General features: G+C 41.8%; 1 protein-coding gene across 1 annotated transcript in view; it reads left to right on the top strand.

Annotated features, from left to right (window-relative positions):
* Positions 1–351: 351 nt before the first annotated feature.
* The window catches only part of DNAH6 (dynein axonemal heavy chain 6), a gene marked incomplete at its 5' end in the record, with an annotated part of 243,258 nt that continues 223,012 nt past the window's right edge, over positions 352–20,597 (top strand). Inside the window, 2 exons of the mRNA XM_080684947.1 lie at positions 352–567; positions 17,255–17,425. Coding sequence (XP_080541073.1) covers positions 352–567; positions 17,255–17,425 — 387 coding nt within the window. The remainder of the gene's footprint in view (positions 568–17,254; positions 17,426–20,597) is intronic.

Below are 20,597 nucleotides of genomic sequence, written 5' to 3'. Positions count from 1 at the left end.
AATACTTCAATACTAATTGCATTTCTCTTCATCCTTCCCATCTAGCCCATTGTGGTCCCCAAATTAGTGGCATCATCATCATCAGCAGCAGCAGCATCACCCAATAACTTGTTACAAATGCAAATTTCTAGGTTCCACCCCAACTACAGGGCTTCTTGAAGGCCAGGCACAGTTCCTAATTTTCATTCCTCTGGTTCAAGTCCTCATTTGGGGAAGAATGGGGTAACTTTGATGGGTTTTCTTTGGCAGTGAGGAAACTCAGCTCTCTCTAGTTCTTAAGTCCCCACCCACTTCCTCAGTTCTGTTGCTCTTCATTTGTCTTTTTCTGACCCTACTCTTGTAGGAGTAAGGATGGCTTTTCACACCTCTGAAACGGACCTCGACCTCGAAAATATTGACAGGCAGGTGTCACATCCAAAACTGGAAAGTAAAAAAGCAAAGGGAAAACAAAGTTTTGCAACACCCGTAGAAAATGCAGAAGATACACAAGTCCTGGTATTTAAACGCAATACCAAAGCCCAGGAAAGGACAAGAAAACGACAGCAGCCTAGAAAACTAGAGCCTCTGGTAAGTTCAAAACCCAACATCTTAGCCACTTTGGGCTACAGAGGAAGTTGCAAAACTGCTCTGGGAAGGGATGGAATATTTCTAGACACTTACCAGAGAAGAAATGAAAATCTGAAAGTTAAGACTTGTTTATGAATTTGTAAACACAATTACTTATTTAAAAATATTGAATTATAAACAGTTTGAAGTGGGAGGGATATGGTGGTGAACAAAATTTTCTAGTAGATAAATCTTCTCTAGGATTATGTACAATATGATACTTAACTATGTAGATTTACGGCTCTTTTGGATATTAGGGTACCATTTAATACTGGGAACTTCAGTAAGAATTATATATATACTAGAGGCCCGGTGCACGAAATTCATGCACGGGGGGTTGTGTTCCTCAGCCCAGCCTGCACCCTCTCCAATCTGGGACCCCTCAAGGGATGTCCGACTGCCCGTTTAGGCCCGATCCTACCAGGCAGTCGGACATCCCTCTCACAATCCAGGACTGCTGGCTCCCAACCACTCACCTGCCTGCCTTCCTGATTGCCCCTAACCACTTCTGCCTGCCAGCCTGATCACCCCCTAATCATTCCCCTGCCAGCCTGATCAATGCCTAACTGCTCCCCTGCCAGCCTGTTTGCCCCTAACTGCCCTCCTCTGCAGACCTGGTCACCCCTAACTGCCCTCCCCTGCAGGCTTGGTCACTCCCAACTGCCCTCCCCTGCAGGCCTGATTGCCCCCAACTGCCCTCCCTTGCAGGCCTGGTCCCTCCCACCTGCCCTCCCCTGCTGGCCATCTTGTGGTGGCCATCTTGTGTCCACATAGGGGCAGTCATATTTGACCACATGGGGGCAGCCATCTTGTGTGTTGGAGTGATGGTCAATTTGCTTTTTATTCTTTTATTAGATAGCATTAGATAGGATAGAGGCCTGGTGCACAGGTGGGGGCCGGCTGGTTTGCCCTGAAGGGTGTCCCAGATCAGGGTGGGGGTTCCCATGGGGCATGGGGCAGCCTGGGTGAGGGGCCTGTGGTGGTTTGCAGGCTGGCCACACCCCCCGGCGATCGAAGCGGAGGCCCTGGTAGCTGGGATTTATTTATCTTCTATAATTGAAACTTTGTAGCCTTGAGCGGAGCCAAGCCTCCTGCTTGCTCCATGGCCGCAGCCATTTTTGTTGGGATTTATTTATCTTCTATAATTGGAACTTTGTAGCCTTAAGTGGAGGCCAAGGCAGGCCAGGGCTGCAGAAGCTTGGCTTCCTCCATCGCCGGGGGCAACTCAAGCCTCCTGCTCTCTCCAGCTCCATGGCTGCCGCCATTTTTGTTGGGATTTATTTATCTTCTATAATTGAAACTTTGTAGCCTTAAGCGGAGGCCAAGGCAGGCCAGGGCAGGCGGAAAGCTTGGCTTCCTCCATTGCCAGGGAAACCCAAGCCTCCTGCTCTCTCCGTGGCTGTAGCCATCTTGGTTGGGTTAATTTGCATACTCGCTCCTGATTGGATGGTGGGCGTGGCTTGTGAGTGTAGCGGAGGTATGGTCAATTTGCATATTGCTCTTTTATTAGATAGGATACACACACACACACACACACACACACACACACAGGCATAACTCAGAGATATTGTTGGTTCAGTTCCAGACCACTGCAATAAACTGAATATTGCAATGAAGTGAGTCACACACATTTTTTACTTTCCCAGTGCATATAAAAGTTATGTTTACACTATACCATTGTCTATTAAATGTGCAATAGCATTATGTCTAATATACAATGTATAGACCTTAATTAAAAAATACTTTGGGTTGAGTGTTGACCTGTGAATCAGGAAGTCATGGTTCGATTCCTGGTCGAGGCACATGCCCAGGTTGTGGGCTCCATTCCCATTGTGGGGTGTGCATGAGGTAGCCAATGGACGATTCTCTCTCATCATTGATGTTTCTATCTCTCTCTCCCTCTCCCTTCCTCTCTGAAATCAATCAAAATATATTAAAAAATACTTTGTTGCTAAAAAATGCTAGCCATCATTTGAGCCTGTTGAAAAAATAGCACCAATAGACTTGCTCAATACAGGGTTGCTACAAATCTTTGATACCTAGAAAAGGCATTATTTGCAAATTACAATAAAACAAAGTGCAATAAAACGAGATATGCCTTTATTAATATAGTTTCATTATTGTTAAAGTAAATGCCTGGTGTCCTGAAAAATTTTATGCATGTCTGAATATATTTAATTTTGAAGAACTCATTTATGCCTTTGGATAATTATAAATCCATGTGAAGGAGCTGTGAAAGTGCATAAAGTAAAAATTCTCACCTCCACTCTCAGACATTAATTACCATTGTTGATGGTTGCCCTTCAGGCTGCTTCATATGTTTATTCAAATGTGTGTGTTTGTGTGTGTGTTTAAACATTTGTAGTTTTTAAGTAAGATTATACAGTACATACTGATCTTCAAAGGTTCTTTTCACTTATGTAGAAATCTTTCTAATCCATGCATTTAGAGGTATCTTTTCTAACAGCTGCTCTGTATTTGTTGCATGGTTGTACCATAAGATGGCATCCATCAAGTGGACCTCCTATTGATGGGAATTCAGGTTACTTCCTTTTTGTTTTGTTGTTATTATTTTGCTATTTCAGACAATGCTGCATTGAATGGCCTTTCTTTTATACATATAAAGATGGGTTCCTAGAAGTGGCATTTAAAAAATATTTTTATTGATTTGTAGAAAGAGAGAGGAAGAGGGAGAGAGAGAGAAATATCAATATGAGAGCAAAATATTAATTAGTTGCCTCCTGCATATTCCCTAACTGGGATTGAACCCACAACCCAGGCCTGTGCTCTGACAGGGAATCAAGCCAGTAACCTTTCCTTGCATGGGAGGACACCCAAGAAACTGAGCCACACCAGCCAGGGCAGAAGTGGCATTTAAAAAATATTTTTTTAATTCTTTATTGTTTAAAGTATTACATAAGTCTTTTTTCCTCCATTGACCTCTCCCCGGCCACCCACACCCCTCAGCACATGCCCTCATCCCCCTACTATCTGTGTCCATTGGTTATGCTCATATGCATGCATACAAGTTCTTTGGTTGATCTCTTACCCTTTCATCCTCCTCCTTCCCTCATAGGTTGGACAGTCTGTTCGATGCTTCTATGACTCTGGTTCTATTTTTGTTCATCAGTTTATGTTGTTCATTATATTCCACAAATGAGTGAGATCATGTGATATTTACCTTTCCCTGGCTTATTTCACTTAGCATAATGCTCTCCAGTTCCACCCATGCTGTTGCAAATGGTAAGAATTCAGAAGTGGCATTTGTATAAGTCATAAAATATGTACATTGTTAATTTTGAAAAACATTGCCCGATTGTACTCTAAGGTTTAAATAGTTTACCTTCCCACCTACAGTGTATGAGAGGGCCTGTTTATTCACATTGTTGCTGAACCTGACACTATCATTTTAAAAAATATTTACTAGACTGATATGTTAAAACTAGAGGCCCGATGCATGAAAATTCATGCACTGGAGGGGGGTCCCTCAGTCCAGCCTGCCCCCTCTCACAGTCCGGGAGTCCTCAGGGCGGCAGGCAACCCGGCGATCAGGGGAAGGCGACACTCCCATCACATCACTGCTGCTGCCACTGCCGGCAGCGCAAGCCTCAGTCAGCCCTGGTTACCTGAGCCTCGGGTGGCCCTGGGCTGCTGGGCAGCTGCCATTGGCAGCTTGCCTGTGCCTCAGGCTGGCCCTGGGCAGCTGGAGAGCCGCCATCCAAGGCTTGCCTGCACCTCGAGCCGGCCCTGGGCGGCTGGGGGGCTGAAGGGACTGGGTGCTGCCATCTTGTGGCTGTGGGCACCACCATCTTTGAGGGCGTGGTAGTCAATTAGCATATTCCCTCCCTATTGGCTGTGGGCACCGCCATCTTTGTGAGGATGTGACAGTCAATTAGCACATTCCCTCTTTATTATGTAGGATAAATGGCTTCACATTGCTATAATTTTCATCTTATTAGTAAAGTATATTTTTATTTATTCATTGACATACTTTACTTTGTGGATTCTGTTCATAACCTTTGTCCACTTTAGATTGTTTACCTTTTCCTATCAGTTTTCGAGGTTTTAAAAAATACATATTATGGATATTAATCCTATTTCATTGTTTCTCAAAGTTGAGTACTGATTCCTTTTGAAGGAAAACATTCTTGAGGACCCATAGTGCTGATTTGTTATTTCAATTATAAAGTTACTTTATATAAAACATTAACTAGATATTCATTCAAATTTTAATAAACAAAATAGCATCTTAAATATGAAGAAAACTACATAACCAATACAATTAATAACTAACAAAAAAGCAAATTAACAGATGCTATTGAGTGGACATCAGACTTCCCTTTTGCAAGGTGGTTATGGTACTGACTTCTGCTGCTCTTTTTTGGGGAGTTCACTGTGCCTGCACTACATATTGTATGGAGTGTAAGGGCCTCCCTACTACCTGTTTCCCGAAAATAAGACAGTGTCTTATATTAATTTTTGCCCCTAAAGACACGCTAGGTCTTATTTTCAGGGGATGTCTTATTTTTCCATGAAGAAGAATACGGTACACATTTATTGTTAAATGAAAATAAAGGAAATTAATTACCTGTATACGGTACGGTAGTACGGTAGTTGTCAACACAAACCAGACAAACTGAATCCTACAGTATCAAGAATTTACTCATTTATTCAATGACAATCATGTCATCATCTTCTGGAACATCATCATAACAATCCAATTCCTGAATTTCCTGGTGAATTTCTTGTGACTCCATTTCTTTCAGAATCAGTGGACCAAATCTCTCATGTTTAGCAATAGCACTGTCTTTAAATGAGTACTTCTTGTCAAGGTAGCCTGTTCGCAGTGCATTTGCAATGCAACTGTCAGTGATTTTGTCCCATGAATTCTTCACTCAAGTCACAACTTCTTGCAGTTTAGGTTTCACAAAGTTTCCACGCTGATTTCTCTCCATTCTATTTTCAATGTAGTCATTAATTTCCATGCGCAAATTGTCTTTGAATGGCTTGTTTATTGCAATATCAAGAGTCTGGAGATAGGCCGTCATTCCTGCGGGAATCATTATCTGATCTATTTTTCTTTCGTGAAGAAATGTCTTCATGTCTTTAGCGCGGTGAGTGCTGGCTGCATCCCAGACTAGCAGACCTCTTTGGCTCCCTCGCATAACAAGCGGCAGCATTAAATCGACCCACTTCCTTATAACTGCTTGTGTGGCCCAGGCTTTTTCAGTTTCAAGAATAAAAACGCCCAAAACACGTTCAATCTTTTCCTTCTTGCCCTTAGAAATGATTAAAGGTGGGATTTTAGTGCCATCCAGACGAATTGCCAAAATACAGGAAACACGTGCACTTTCGTAAGCAGTGGAGGGAATGTACGCTAAGGAGGCACCCCGCTGTTCAATTGTTGTTTGAGATGATTGGCCCATAAACACTGCAGTTTCATCCATAGCAATCATGTTGGAAAGATTGTATTTAGAGAAGTCAGCATCATCAATAAAGGACTTGAATGCAAGTGCTCGCTTAATAACTTGAGTATCTTCCAACCTAAACAATGTTGTAGATCTTCTTAAAGACAGTTCACTTCGCTGAAGGAAATTATCCAGCCAGTGTTGTGATGCTTTGAAGTCTTCGGGGGCTATGTCAAACTGTGGTGCCATTGCAAGGGCAAATTCTTGAATCTGAGCCCTATTCACAACCAAAGCCTTTGCTCTCCTGTCAACAACCCATTCACAGATCAGGTCTTCCAGCTCGGAAAATAACGGTTGCCGACCTGATCCACACTTGTGCTTTTTAGCATTTCCCTTGTCCACTTGTTCAATGAGGTTACCATACTCTGCTCGCCATTTTCGGACCAATCGGATACTCAACATCTTCTCTTTGCAGAAAGCAGTAAAATTTTGGCCCCAAGAGTCTTCCACGATTCCTTTCTTGTACTCCATGGAGTAGCTTTTTCTTTTTGTGCTCATTTCTAGGGGTAAAAAAAAAGGAATTGGGGTATCAAGGTGGGGGGAGGGGGATCACTCAAAATGACACAGGGGGGATCAGAGGGGGAAATCAAAATGGCACAGGAGAATCAGAGGGGGGATTACCATTTTAGTAACCTCTTTTGATCCTCCTGTGTCATTTTGATTGTCCCCTCTGATCCTCCTGTGTCATTTTATTTATTTTTTTATTTTTTTTATTTTTTTTTTTTTAAATATATTTTATTGATTTTTTACAGAGAGGAAGGAAGAGTGATAGATAGTCAGAAACATCGATGAGAGAGAAACATCGATCAGCTGCCTCCTGCACACCTCCCACTGGGGATGTGCCCGCAACCAAGCTACATGCCCTTGACCGGAATCGAACCCGGGACCCTTCAGTCCGCAGGCTGACGCTCTTCCACTGAGCCAAACCGGTTTTGGCCTCCTGTGTCATTTTAAGTGATCCCCCCTCCCCCCACCCCTGTGCCACTGAACACCTTCACCAGACATCCCCCCTACCCCTTTATCAGACATTTACCCCCTGGGGCCTGCCTGGGGACTGTCACTGGGCTTGCTGGGGCCTGGATCTGGGCTGGAGCAGGGTCTGCCACTGACTGAGAACCTTCAGTCATCATGAAGGTGGCTGCGAGCATCAGGTAGTGTCACCAGAGACAGACCAGCACTCACCACCTTCGCCGCGTCCCGTCCGCTCTAATCCTCCTGTTCTTCTACACGCATCTGCGAAAGTCTCCTCCTCTCTCCCACCCCGTGCTCACCGCTCACTCCGACCTCCGCTCCGCCTCCACACAGCAGTAACTTCAGGACTCCACGTAACGTCACTGGTTGCTAGACGCCAGTCGGGGTGGCCCTAGCGACCAGTTTACGGTAAATTAATTTTCATTCTGAGACAGAGCCTGGGGGCCTTATTTTCGGGGGGTGCCTTATATTTCACTCAGAAGGAAACCTGCAAGTAGGTCTTATTTTCGGAGGATGTTTTATTTTCGGGGAAACACGGTATTTCACTTCCATGAAAATAGTATTAAACCTTTACATTTATTTATTTCTAACCTTCACTTGACAAAGGAGTATAACTAATCTTTGATGATCAAAGTTGTTCTTTTTGTCATCACTGCAATAAATTCATGTATATAAAATGTTTACTACTCACCTCTGATGTGCCAGGCTCTGGGCCATGTCCCGGGGATACAGCAATGAACAAGGCAGATAGATTCCTGTTGACATTGTAGTAATCCTAAACAAACAGACTGAACAATTTCATCTAATGATAGGTGCTATTAAGAAAATAAGTCAGGAAATGTGGTGGAAACAAATGGTAGGCTGCTTTAGATTGGGTGACTACAAAGGTCTCCCTGAGGAGATGTCATCTGAACAAATCCCATATTATTGCCACTGCAATTTTGATAGGGCTTGCATGGAATCTGAAGATTGCTTTGGTTAGTATGAATATTTTAATTATATTAATCCTTCTAAAATATGAACACGATATATCCTTCCATTTATTTGTGTCATATTCAATTTCTGTCATCAATGCCTTACAGTTTTCAGAGTCTCTCATCTTCTTGGTTAAATTTATTTCTAGGTATTTTATTTTGATACAACTATAAATGGAATTGCTTTCTTAATTTCACTTTCTACTAGTTCATTATTAGTGTAGAGGCCCGATGCACAAAATTGTGCAAGGGGCTTGGCCCTCGCAGCCCCAGCTTTGTCCAGAAGGTCGTCCAGACGGTCGTTCTGCTGTTTGGTCTAATTAGCATATTAGCTCTTTATTATATAGGCTAGAAATGCAATATATTTCTGTATATTAATTTTGTCACTGTAACTTTACTGAGTTAATTTATTAGTTAATACTTTTTTGGTGGAATCTTTAGGGTTTTCTATATGTAGTATCATGACATATGTAAGTAGTGACAGTTTTACTTCTTCCTTCCAATTTGGATGCCTTTTATTTCTTTTTTCTTGTTGTGGCTAGGACTTCCAATACTACCCTATATACTAAAAGCATAATAGACAAATCGACTGAACGGCTGAACAGCAGAATGACCACCCAGACAAGCATCTGGACGACCATCCGGGACCACGCTTTGACACCCACTGGCGCCAGACCAGCCAAGGCGGGTGCGATGCAATTGGTCAGGGGCCCGGCCATTGCTCCGTGATCGCCCTGCAGAGAGAGGCCCAGGCCACCGGCCGGCAGGGCGATCAATCGGGGGGCTCCACGATTGCCCAAAAGAGGGAAGCCCAGGTCACCGACAGGCGGGCTGTGGCGGGTGGGCAGGGCCTCCCTCTGTGATGGAAGCCTAGGTCCCGGGTGCCATAGCGAAGCCGGTGCCCTCAGCCATGGGAAGGAAGGCCTACTCTTGCATGAATTTCATGCATCAGGCCTCCAGTGTTAAATAAAAGTGTTGAGGGTGGGAATCCTTGTCCTGTTCCTGATCTTTTTGCCATTGAGTATGTGAATTCTGGGTTTGTCATATACTGGTATAGTCTTTATTATGTTGAGGTATGTCCTCTCTATATCTACATTGTTGACAGTTTTTATTGTAAATGGATGTTGAATTCTGTCAAATGTTTTTTTCTGTATTTATTGAAATGATTATATAATCTTTATCCTTTTTTTGTTAATATGGTATATCATATAGATTAATTTGTAGTTGTTGAACTGTCCTTGCATTCCTGGAATAAATCTAACTTGATCACGGTGTATGATCCTTTAATTTATTGTTGAATTCAGTTTATTAATATTTTGTTTAAAATTTTATATCTAAGTTTAATCATGGATATTGGCCTTTTTTTTTGTAGTGTCTTTGGTTTTGTTATCAGAGTATTAGCATATTAGCTCTTTATTATGCTGACTTCAAAAATAAGTTTGGAAGCATTTCTCCCTCTTAAACTTTTCAAAATAGTTTGAAGATAGGTATTAATTTTTTTTTAAGTTTGGTAGGTTTCTCCTGTGAAGCTGTATGATCCTGGCCTTTTATTTGTTGGGAATTTTCTGATTACTGATTCAATTTTGTTACTAGTAATTGGTCTGTTTGAATATTCTGTTTCTTCTTGGTTTAGCCTTAGAAGGTTGTATTTTTCTAGAAATTTATCCATTCTTCTAGGTTGCCCAATTTTTTGACATATAATTGTTCATAGTATTCTCTCATGATCCTTTGTATTTCTGTGATGTTGGTTGTAATTTCTCCCTTTTCATTTCTGATTTTATTTACATTGGCTCTCTCTGTTTTACTTAATGAGTTTTGCTAAAGACTTATCAGTTTTATCTTTCAGGAGAACCAGCTCTTAATTTCATTGGTCTTTTCTATTATTTTTTTCTCTGTGTTACATTTATTTCTACTCTGATCTTTATAATTTTTTCTTCTGCTAACTTTCCTTAAAACCAAAGGTAGATTGTTTATTTGATATTTTCTTGTTTCTCAAGGTAGGTCTATACTACTATGAGTCTCCCTCTTAGAAATGCTTTAGCTGCATTCTATAGACTTTGGAAAGTTGTATTTTTATTTTCATTGGTCTCGAGGTTTTTGTAAATTTCTTTTTATTTCCTCATGACCAGTAGTTTATTTAGTAGCATGTTCTTTAGTCTCCATGTGTTTGTGAGGTTTTTTTATTTTCAGTTTTCTTCTTCTAATTGATTATTAGTTTCATACTGTTAGAAAAGATGCTTGATATGATTTCAGTCTTCTTGAATTTGTTGAGACTTGTTTTATAATTTAATGTGATCTATCCTGGAGAATGTATCATGTCCACTTGAAAAGAATGTTTCTGCAATTTTGTGGTGAAGTGTTCTGTAAGTATCTATTAAGTCTATCTGATCTAAAGTGTCATTTAAAGCCAATGTTATTTTATTGGTTCTCTGTCATGATTATTTATTCATTGATGTAAATTGGTTATTAAACTCCCACTATTATGTATTGCTGTCAATTTCTTCATTTGTCTATTAATATACTAGAGGCCTAGTGCACAAAATTCGTGCATTGGGGGGAGGGGGTTCCTCAGCCCAGCCTTGCAATCCAGGACCCCTCGGGTAATGTCCAACTGCGGTTTATGGGCCTAAACCAGCAGTCGGACATTCCTCTCGCAATCCAGGACGCTGCATGCACCAGTGACCATACTTTTCATACAGGTAAAAGGCATCTTGCTGTTGTATGGGCAGCTACATATTTTTGCCCTGATTATAAAAAGTAGTACATAACATGATCCTTCTGAGGCAGTAGTACTGTTTTCCCCATCTTATGGGTCGAAAAACTGAAGCAGAGAGAAGTTAAGTAATTGGCTTTGTCACACAGTTATAAGTGTCAGAATCAGGGCTGACAAAATGTGCAAGCCAGAGTCTATGCATGTCATCGCTGCATCATCCTGTTTTTTCAGTGTTAGAGTAGCCTTGCCAGGTTTTAATTTTTAAATATAAGAGACTGTTCCCAATATATAGGGTAGGGTCCCTAGGCCTGGCCAGCGATCAGGGCTGATCTGTGGGGCAAGCAGCGGGGCAATCAGGGGACCCCCCTGCTGGCACCCTCCTTGGCTGGCTGCCTGGCACCACCCACTGGCTGGCCCCGCCCCCCCAATCACCCCACTGCCGCTGGTTGCCTCCCTCTCCCCTCTCCGGGACAGACCCTCAATGCATTTGCAATTTTCATTGAGTGTCTTCCCCCTGGTGGTCAGTGTGCATCATAGCAGCTGGTCGTTCCGCTATTGGGTCGATTTGCATATTAGGATTTTATTATATGGGATAGATGTCTATATGTTGGATCTGTAAATATTTACAAATGTTATATCCTACTCTTTGATTGATTCCTTTATCATTGTGTAATGCCCTTCTTTATCTCTTTATTTTTTTGTTAAGCCTCACCAATGGATATTTTTCCATTGCTCTTTTAGAGAGAGTGGAAGAGAGAGAGAGAAAGACAGAGAGAAACATTGATGTGAATGTGAGAGAAACACATCTATTAGTTGCCTCCTGCACATGCCCAGGACCCGGGAACCTGCAACCAAGGTACGTGCCCTTGACCTGAATAGAAGCCGGGACCCTTTGGTCAATAGGCCAACACTCTATCCACTGAGCCAAACCAGCAAAGGGCTAGAGCTGCTATTTTAGGATGATAGATCTTTAAGTTTGAATGCATTCTAAAAGCACTAAATTTTACTCCCCCTCCCACATTTTATATTTTTATGTCATACTTTAGATATTTTTGTTTTGTTTATCCCCTATCTACTTACTGTACTTATAGTTCATTTTGCTACTTTTGTCTTTTAACCTTCATACTAGCTTTTTAAGTGGGAGAGTCACTGTGTTTACCATATATTTGCCTTTACCAATGAGATTTTTTTTCTTTCATATATTTTCTTATTTCTGGTTATTGTCTTTTCTTTTGCCCTTAAATAGATTTCTTGAACATTCTTTATAAAGCCAGTTTAGTGGTGATGAGCTTCTTTAGTTTTTATTTGTCCAGGAACCTCTTTATCTGTCCCCCAATTCTTAATGATAATCTTACCAGGTAGAGTATTCTCAGTTGTATGTTTTTTTCTTTCAGCACTTTAAATATATTCTGCCACTCCCCTCTGGCCTACAAAGTTTCTGCTGAGGAGTTAGCTGATAACCTTATGAGGTTGCTCTTACATGTGACTATTTGTTGTTCTCTTGCTGCCTTCAGTATTCTCTCTTTATCTTTAACTTTTGCCATTTTCATTATAATATGTTTTGGTATGGGTCTCTTTGGGTTTATCTTGTTTGGAACTCTCTGTACTTCCCCAGGTTAAGAAAGTTTACAGCCATTGTTTTTTCAAATAAGTTACTGCCCCTTTCCCTCTCTACCTTCTGGGACTCCTCTACTCCTTTATGTTGTGCCAGAGGTCCCTTAAACTATCCTCACTTTTTAAAATTCCTTTTTCTATTTTTATTAGGGTATATCCACTATTCTCTCTTGAAGGTTGCTAATCTATTCTTCTGTATTATCTAATTACTAGTGGCCCAGTGCACGAAATTCATGCACGGGGGGGTGGTGTCCCTCAGCCCAGCCTGCACCCTCTCAAATCTGGAACCCCTTGAAGGATGTCCTACTGCTGGTTTACAGGGATCGGGCCTCAACCGGCAGTTGGACATCCCTCTCACAATCTGGGACTGCTGGCTCCTAACCGCTCACCTACCTGCATGCCTGCCTGATTGCCCCTAACCACTCTGCCTGTTGGCCTGCTCGCCCCCAACTGCCCCCCTGCTAGCCTGCTCACTCCAAACTGCCCTCCCCCAACTATCCTGATTACCTCCAACTGACCCCCACTGACGTCCTGCTCACCCCCAACTGGCCCCCCTGCTGGTCTGCTTACCTCCAACGGCCCCTCCCCCCACCAGCCTGATCACTCACAACTGCTGTCCCATCCTAGCCTGATCACCCACAACTGCCCTCCCCTCTTGGCCTCTAACTGCCTCTACCTTGGCCCTGCCACCATGGCTTTATCCAGAGGAATGTCCAGAAGGTCTCCTGGAAGGTCTCCAAGTCTAATTAGCATATTACCCTTTTATTAGTATAGATAGAGGACTGGTGCACAGGTGGGGGCCGGCTAGTTTGCCCTGAAGGGTGTCCCGGATCAGGGTGGGGGTTCCCTTGGGGCATGGGGCAGCCTGGGTGATGGGCTGGGGCCATTTTCAGGCTGGTCAAACCCCCCAGTGGGGACCCTCACCTCATGGGGGTGTGGCCAGCCGGGGTGAGGGGCTGAGGGCTGTTTTCAATCTGACCACAGCCCCTTCAGGGTGGGGGTCCCCGATGGGGTGTCTGGCCAGCCTGGGTGAGGGGCTGATAGCTGTTTGCAGACTGGCCAAGCCCCTCAGCGGGACCCTCACCCCATAAGAGTGTGGCCAGCCTGGGTGAGGATCTGAGGGCTGTTTCCAGGCTGGCCACGCCCCCCAGTGATCCAGGCTCCCAGCCCCTCCTTTTTTTCTTTTTTTCTTTTTTCCCAGCGCCTCCTTGAGCAGAGGCCAGGGCCAGCTGGAAGCAGGTATCTGGGATTTATTTATCTTCTACAATTGAAACTTTGTAGCCTTGAGCAGAGGCCAGGGTCGGCCAGGGTGGGCAGGAAGCTTGGCTTCCTCCATCGCCGGGGGCAACCCAAGCCTCCCAGCTCTGTGGCTGCCACCATCTTTGTTGGGTTAATTTGCATACTCTCTTCTGATTGGCTGGTGGGCATGGCTGGTGGGTGTAGCAGAGGTACAGTCAATTTGCATGTTTCTCTTTTATTAGTGTAGATTATTGATTTCCTCTAGTGTGTTTTTATTTAAGTTATTGTACTATTTAGCTCTGATTGGTTCTTTTAATATTTTCTTTAATAAGTCTTTGTTAAAGTTCTTACTGTATTCTCTATTCTTCTCCCAAGTTCAGTGAGCATTTTTATAACAGTTACTTTGAATTCTTTTTTTTTAATTAAAGTGATTGATGTAACATTGGTTAATAACATATAAATTTCAGGTATATGACACTATAATTTTGTATCTGTATACTCTACTGCATGCTTATTACCCAAATTCTAGTTTCCTTCTGTTACCATGTATTTGGCCTCCTTTACCCCATCCACCTCCTCCCATGCCCTTTTCTCCTCTGATAACAATCATTCTGTTGTCTGTATCTATTTTTGAATGAGTTTTGTTTTGTTAGTTTACTTGTTACTTTTCATTTTATAGTCCACATATGAGCAAAATCATAAGACTTTTGTCCTTTTCATCTGACTTATTTCACTTAACATAGTACTCTCAGGATCCATCTGTGTTGTCACAAATGGCAATATTTTATCTTTTATTGAAAATGATACTTCCAATAGGGGCTAATATCCAATACAACTCAACAACAAGAAAAAAATATGTTTAAAAAGGGGCAAAGGATTTGAATAGATATTTTCCCAAGGAAGACATACAGATGGCAAACAGAGATAAGAAAAGATGTTCAATATTACTTGTTATTAAGGAAATGAAAGTCAAAACCACAGTGAGATATTACTACACCTGTCAGAATGGCTATCATAAAAAATACAAGAAATAACAAGTGTTAGAAAGAATACATAGTTGGTGAGAATGTAAATTGGTGCAGCCACTGTTGAAAAAGTACAGAATAGAACTGCTGTATGATCTAGTAATTCCTCTTCTGAGAATTTAACCAAAATATATAAAAACACTAATTTGTAAAGATGTATGTACTCCTATGTTCATTGCAGCATTATTTACAACTAGAGGCCTGATGCACGATATTCGTACAAGAACAGGCCTTCCTTCCCCTGGCTTCACTCCCAGCTGCCCAGGAGCTGGCAAATCTCCGACTCCCGGCCGGGCAGTCCTCGCTTCTGTCCGGAGCACCACTCCTGTAGCTCCCTCTGCTGCCCCCTTTTCCCTCATAGCAGGCATCATGCCCCTCCCGGCCCCTTCACACCTGCATATGCAAATTAACCTCCATCTTTGTTGGGTCAATTTGCATACTCACTCTGTTTGGCTGTGGGTGTAGTGGAATGATGGTTAATTTGAATGTTTCTCTTTTATTAGGTAAGATAATTGAAACTTTGTAGCCTTGAGCAGAGCCAAACCTCCTGCTTGCTCCGTGGCCACAGCCATTTTTGTTGGGATTTATTTATCTTCTATAATTGAAACTTTGTAGCCTTGAGTGGAGGCCAAGGCCAGCCAGGGTGTGCAGAAAGCTTGGCTTCCTCCATTGCCAGGGAAACCCAAGCCTCCTGCTCTCCCTGTGGCTGCAGCCATCTTGGTTGGGTTAATTTGCATACTCGCTCCTGATTGGCTGGTGGGCATGGCTTGTGGGAGTTGCGGAGGTACGGTCAATTTGCATATTAGTCTTTTATTAGATAGTATGTCCAAGACAGGGAAACAACCCAAGTATTCATCAACAAATGATTGGATAAAGATGTGAGTATACACACACACACAATGGAAAACTAGTCAGCCATTAAAATGAATTCATTAAGTTGAATTCTTTATCAGGAAAATTACTTATCTTCATATCACTAGTGTATTTCTCTGGCATTTTTCTTATTCTTTCATTTGGAACATATTAGTTTGTTTCCTCATTTTGTTTGGCTTTCTGTGTTTGTTTTTATGAATGAAATGAAAGTGGCCTTGTGTTAATAGTAACCACTGTGTAGACTGCATGTGCTAGGTAGCTTTGGCAGGCTGGCTGGAGACTATGTGGGCGCACACAGTGCCAAGGATGTCCTGGCCGGCTGACTGGCCAAAGCCAGGGCAGGCATAAAATTATTTTTGTTGCTACTTCATAACTGTAATTTTGCTACTGTGAATGAATCGTAATGTAAACATCTGTGTTTTTTGATGGTCTTAGGCTCTACAGCAGTGGTTCTTAACCTGTGGGTCGCGACCCACAGGTTGAGAACTGCTAGCAGGGTCACCTAAGACCATTGGAAAACACAGATATTTACATTACAATTCATAACAGTAGCAAAATTACAGTTATGAAGTAGCAACAAAAATAATTTTATGGTTGGGGGTCACCACAACATGAGGAACTGTATTAAAGGGTCGCAGCATCAGAAAGGTTGAGAACCACTGGTCTAGGTGCACTTTAAAACACTATTTTATTACTGTGCCCCAGGGTAGGTGAGTCTACACATGGGTTTGTTAGTGATATCCCTTCCTACTGCACGTTGCCCCACTGTGTTAGGGTTTCTATGGTTACCGCATCTCCATCTCTCCTCCCATTCTGTATGTAGTCCCTCTCTCATTTAATGTGCAGAAGCTATCCAATCCATCTTCGGTTGTTCTTCAGGAGAAATTGCTATATACATTGGTGTTTAAGGTATGCATTATTCTATGTGTCTGTGCAAGGTGAGTTAACAGTCTTCCTACATCTCCATCTTGGACCCCCACTCTCCCTTCTTAACTGTGATGCTGGTCTTATTCTTTTTCCACATTGTTATATAGCTGAGATCTCCCCTCCTACTGTCATTACTGTAACCCCCTCCTACTCACCTCTCCTACTCTCATCACCAGCTAGTCTTTTCTTTTCTTCTATTAGTGACTCGAGGGATTTTTATCCAAAACCAAATGTAAACTTAGCAGCCATTTGCTATATTTACTCTCAAGCTTATTGTTTCTCACTCCCGTGTAACAGATTAGCTAAAAATCATAATACTTAAAAACTTAAAGACATTATAATAAATTTTTATTTAACTTTTATGTTAAAAGCTGGATTTTTACTGCCTTAATTCGAAGTGAGATGGGCTTAAGATAATGCCAACATTTTATTTTTTAGATTTTCAATCAGTTATGGCAATAGAAGGTGATTAATGACTTTTGGGTAAGGTTGGAATATTGTAAGATTCTTCCTCTCTTGTAGTGAATGGTGGGGATTTGTAATGGATAATTAGTGATCTTAGGACTTCATGCCCCTGAGCCCTTTCTATTATAAACCTTAATCCTAGAAGTATTTGTGGGTATTTAAAATACAGAATTAATAGAAACCAACTAGAAAAGTCTAATCAAGCAATAGTCCATGGATAGACAATGGTGGTAGCTGCTACAATGATTGTAGTTTCGACAGGAAATTAGTCCCAGGAGGAAATCAATTTCCAACAGGGAAAGAGTCCAAAGATAGTAAAGAATAAGACAAGTTCACATTAATATTAAAAAGATTAACATGTCTCTTTGTTCCCCGAAGCCAGTGCTAAAAGTCTACCAAGATCATAAGAGGCCAGAATATATATACAAACAGAATCAACTTCCACCGGCTATTTCTGGAATCATAAAACCAATAGGAAGCTCTGAAGAAATTTCTGTCACATCACCTGTTCAGTCTCTTCAGCATGCAGATGTGTTGGAAAAAACACAGGTATAATATTTAAAGTACTTAAGTGGTCATTTAATTCAATTTTAGTTTTATATAGAATTGCTAACCTTTTAATGCACAAGAATAGCAGCAAAATCTGTTTCTATCAGGTTGCATAAAGAATTTTGGGAATATACTATTTCTCAGTTCTTCCTATTTAAAGAAAATTTGGACAGTAGAGGAAAATCATAAAGGAAACTCTCAGCATCTGTACATTGTCTTCTGATCTCTTGCATATTAAAAGAAGACATAATATTGTTTTAACTTTTATGAAGTTTTCATCACTATTCCCCAGAAATGGCGATCTCTGAAGACCTTGGTAAAAGGCAATAAAGTAGAAACTGAGCCAGATAGATAACTTTTGTAACTGGTGAGAGCTGTAGAGTGGTGAGGTTGCCTTGCAGGCAATCTATATATATAAAAGCCAAGTGACCAGAATGACGGAATGACCAGAACAACCAGAACAACTGGAACAACCGGGCACTATGATGTGCACTGCAGCACCCAACTGGCCCGATTGGGGCCCCAATCGGCCCCGCCCAACCTCCTGCGGCCCCTCCCCCTTGCCAGCATGGCGGGCCGGTCAACCTTCCACGTCCCCTCCCCCCTGCTGGCCTGGCCTGATTGGCCCCCATTGGGGCTGGCTGGCTGGACCCCACCCATGCATGAATTCGTGCACTGGGCCTCCAGTAAGTGAATAAGCTCTGGTGAGAAATCACCAGAGTATTGCTTTAAATGAATACTTATAGATAATTCAAGAAAGGAGCAGAAATGGGTGGAAGAAAGTATGGAGGATACACACAACAATAATACTAATAGGGCCAAGATTTCTCTGAGCTTTTTTTTTTTTTAATATATTTTATTGATTTTTTACAGAGAGGAAGGGAGAGGGATAAAGAGTTAGAAACATCGATGATAGAGAAACATTGATCAGCTGCCTCCTGCACACTCCCTACTGGGTATGTGCCTGCAACCAAGGTACATGCCCTTGACCAGAATCGAACCCGGAACCCTTCAGTCCGCAGGCTGACACTCTATCCACTGAGCCAAACTGGTTAGGGCTTCTCTGAGCTTTTTTGTTTAGAGGATTCTTCGACATTTGTTAAACATTTCAGTGCTAATTGTCTTTCAGGCATTGGGCTACAGTGTTTGAAACAGAGAGTTGGGGACTTGTCTGTCCTCAGGGACTTCAGAATCTGGGCAGATGGATAAGTGAACACTCAAGGTGTGATAAGAGCTTTCATTTGGTCATTTAACGTATAAAATGATGGAGAACTAAATAGAAGGAAAGCTACATCCAGTGTCCAGGGATATGGTCAGTGGAGGAATAGTTTACCCTAGGGAACTGCACTAAGCTTTGAAGAATGAGTGGAAAGTTAATGAGGCAGATAAGGTAGGAGAGTTTGGGGTTTGAAGAGCCAGCTGGAAGGAGGTCCACTGGGTTTTGATGAGATTATACCGAGAGAACGATATGATATAATTGAATAAAATTGTATAGCTTCAGTTCATTTGGTTTCTGTGAAGAAAAGAGAGTGAGCTATCTGAAATAGGGCCAGGACAGATCTGTTTGCCTATCAATTAATTCATTTCGTATGAAGGCGGCTTCAAGAGCTTGCATTTAAAGAAGAGGAGAGAAATTGTGTGGGTAACTGGGATGAAGGGAGGAAGCTGGGAAGGAACGTTAGGTGTGGGTTATACTTGACTGTAGCTATAACTAAGTGAAGAATTAAGTATAGAGTTAGGGGTTGAAGGGAAATGTGGAAGAAAGGAGGATATGCCGTATAAAAGAAGAAGGTATTTATTCTGAGAGGAGGCTTATTTCTGGGGGGGTATTGATTTCTCAAAATTAGTTTAGAATGGAAATGCAATAACAAGGATTTCCTGAGAGTTGAAGGGAGGGAGGGAGGTAGAGAGGGAGCAAGGAGGAAGGGAGGGAGGGAGGGAGGGAGGGAGGAAAATTGGAGGCTTTACTTCTGCTAATTAAGGAAGATTAACTTAACAGTTTGGTCTGGGCATCCATTACAGAGGAAGTTCTACACTTTTAAGAATAAATGCTTCCTTTATTCCATCCCCACCTCCAAAAATCTGAATTTTTGTGACTACTTAAATTGAATCACATCTTTCCACTGATTCCTTGTTTTATTACCCTTTGCTTAACAGTGCTTCACAGGTGTTGCATTTTTTTTTTACAAGTGCAAGGCAAGACCCTTCACTAGCAAAAAGATGATAGTTTGCTTTGTTGCAATACCTACTGTATTACGGTGGTCTGGAGCTGAACCCACAATATCTCTGAGATATGCATGTAATTAGAAATTGTACTCAGACAAAAATGTGTAGGGTTATTTTTGAATAAATCTTCACTTTAGAATGCAGTAAAACTTTTAAAAGGAAATAACGAAGAAAATCAGTGCATTTTTTGTTAAAATATTAATACTCTAGTCTCATAAAATTGTTGGTTGAACATAGCTCTTTTGAAACATTGGAACAAGGCAATGTGTATTTTCTCTGGTTCTGGGTATCTGGTTTTGTCTATTCTTTTACATAAGAAAACTTCGTTGTTGCTGCTCTCCCTGGCCAGTAAGTGAAAGAAGAACTTTTTATTTTTTTGCTTCAATGTATTCACAGACTGACTGACAGGAACTACATTTTAACAGGACACCCAGGTAATTCCCATGCACAGTGAAATGCGAGAAGCATTCGTGGCCAGAACTGGCAATTATAAGTTTAAAACATGTATGCTTTTCCAAGGCTATTAAATAATGACTCCCAGTGCTCAATGTAACTACCCCTCACATTCACACACACACAAAAAAAACCCACGCCACTATATTGTTTATTATGAGTTATGATTACAACTGTATAAGAAAGATTTCACTCATTTAAAAACATCAGGTAGTCAGAACAAGGTGAGACAGTTGAGGGGAGAGGCCAGTGCAGAGCATCTGAGCAAGGAGAGTGGTGGGCTCCCACGAACTCCAGAGAGCTGGTAGTGTTTTGAGGTCATAAACTTTAAGTTATAGAAGAGGAAAAAGAAATAGGAGCTGATGCGGGCTGTTTTGTGGGAAGGGAATGGGTATCTGGGTAGGGAGTACTGAGAAGGAATATCAGTGCCTAACAATTGTTTGAAAATTGTCAGTTCCAAAATATAGCTTTCTTTTTCCAAATATTCTCCCCT

The sequence above is a fragment of the Plecotus auritus genome (genome assembly GCF_963455305.1).
Source record: "Plecotus auritus genome assembly, chromosome: 8".
Classification (NCBI taxonomy): Eukaryota; Metazoa; Chordata; class Mammalia; order Chiroptera; family Vespertilionidae; genus Plecotus; species Plecotus auritus.
This window is presented reverse-complemented; position numbering and strand designations above follow the sequence as displayed.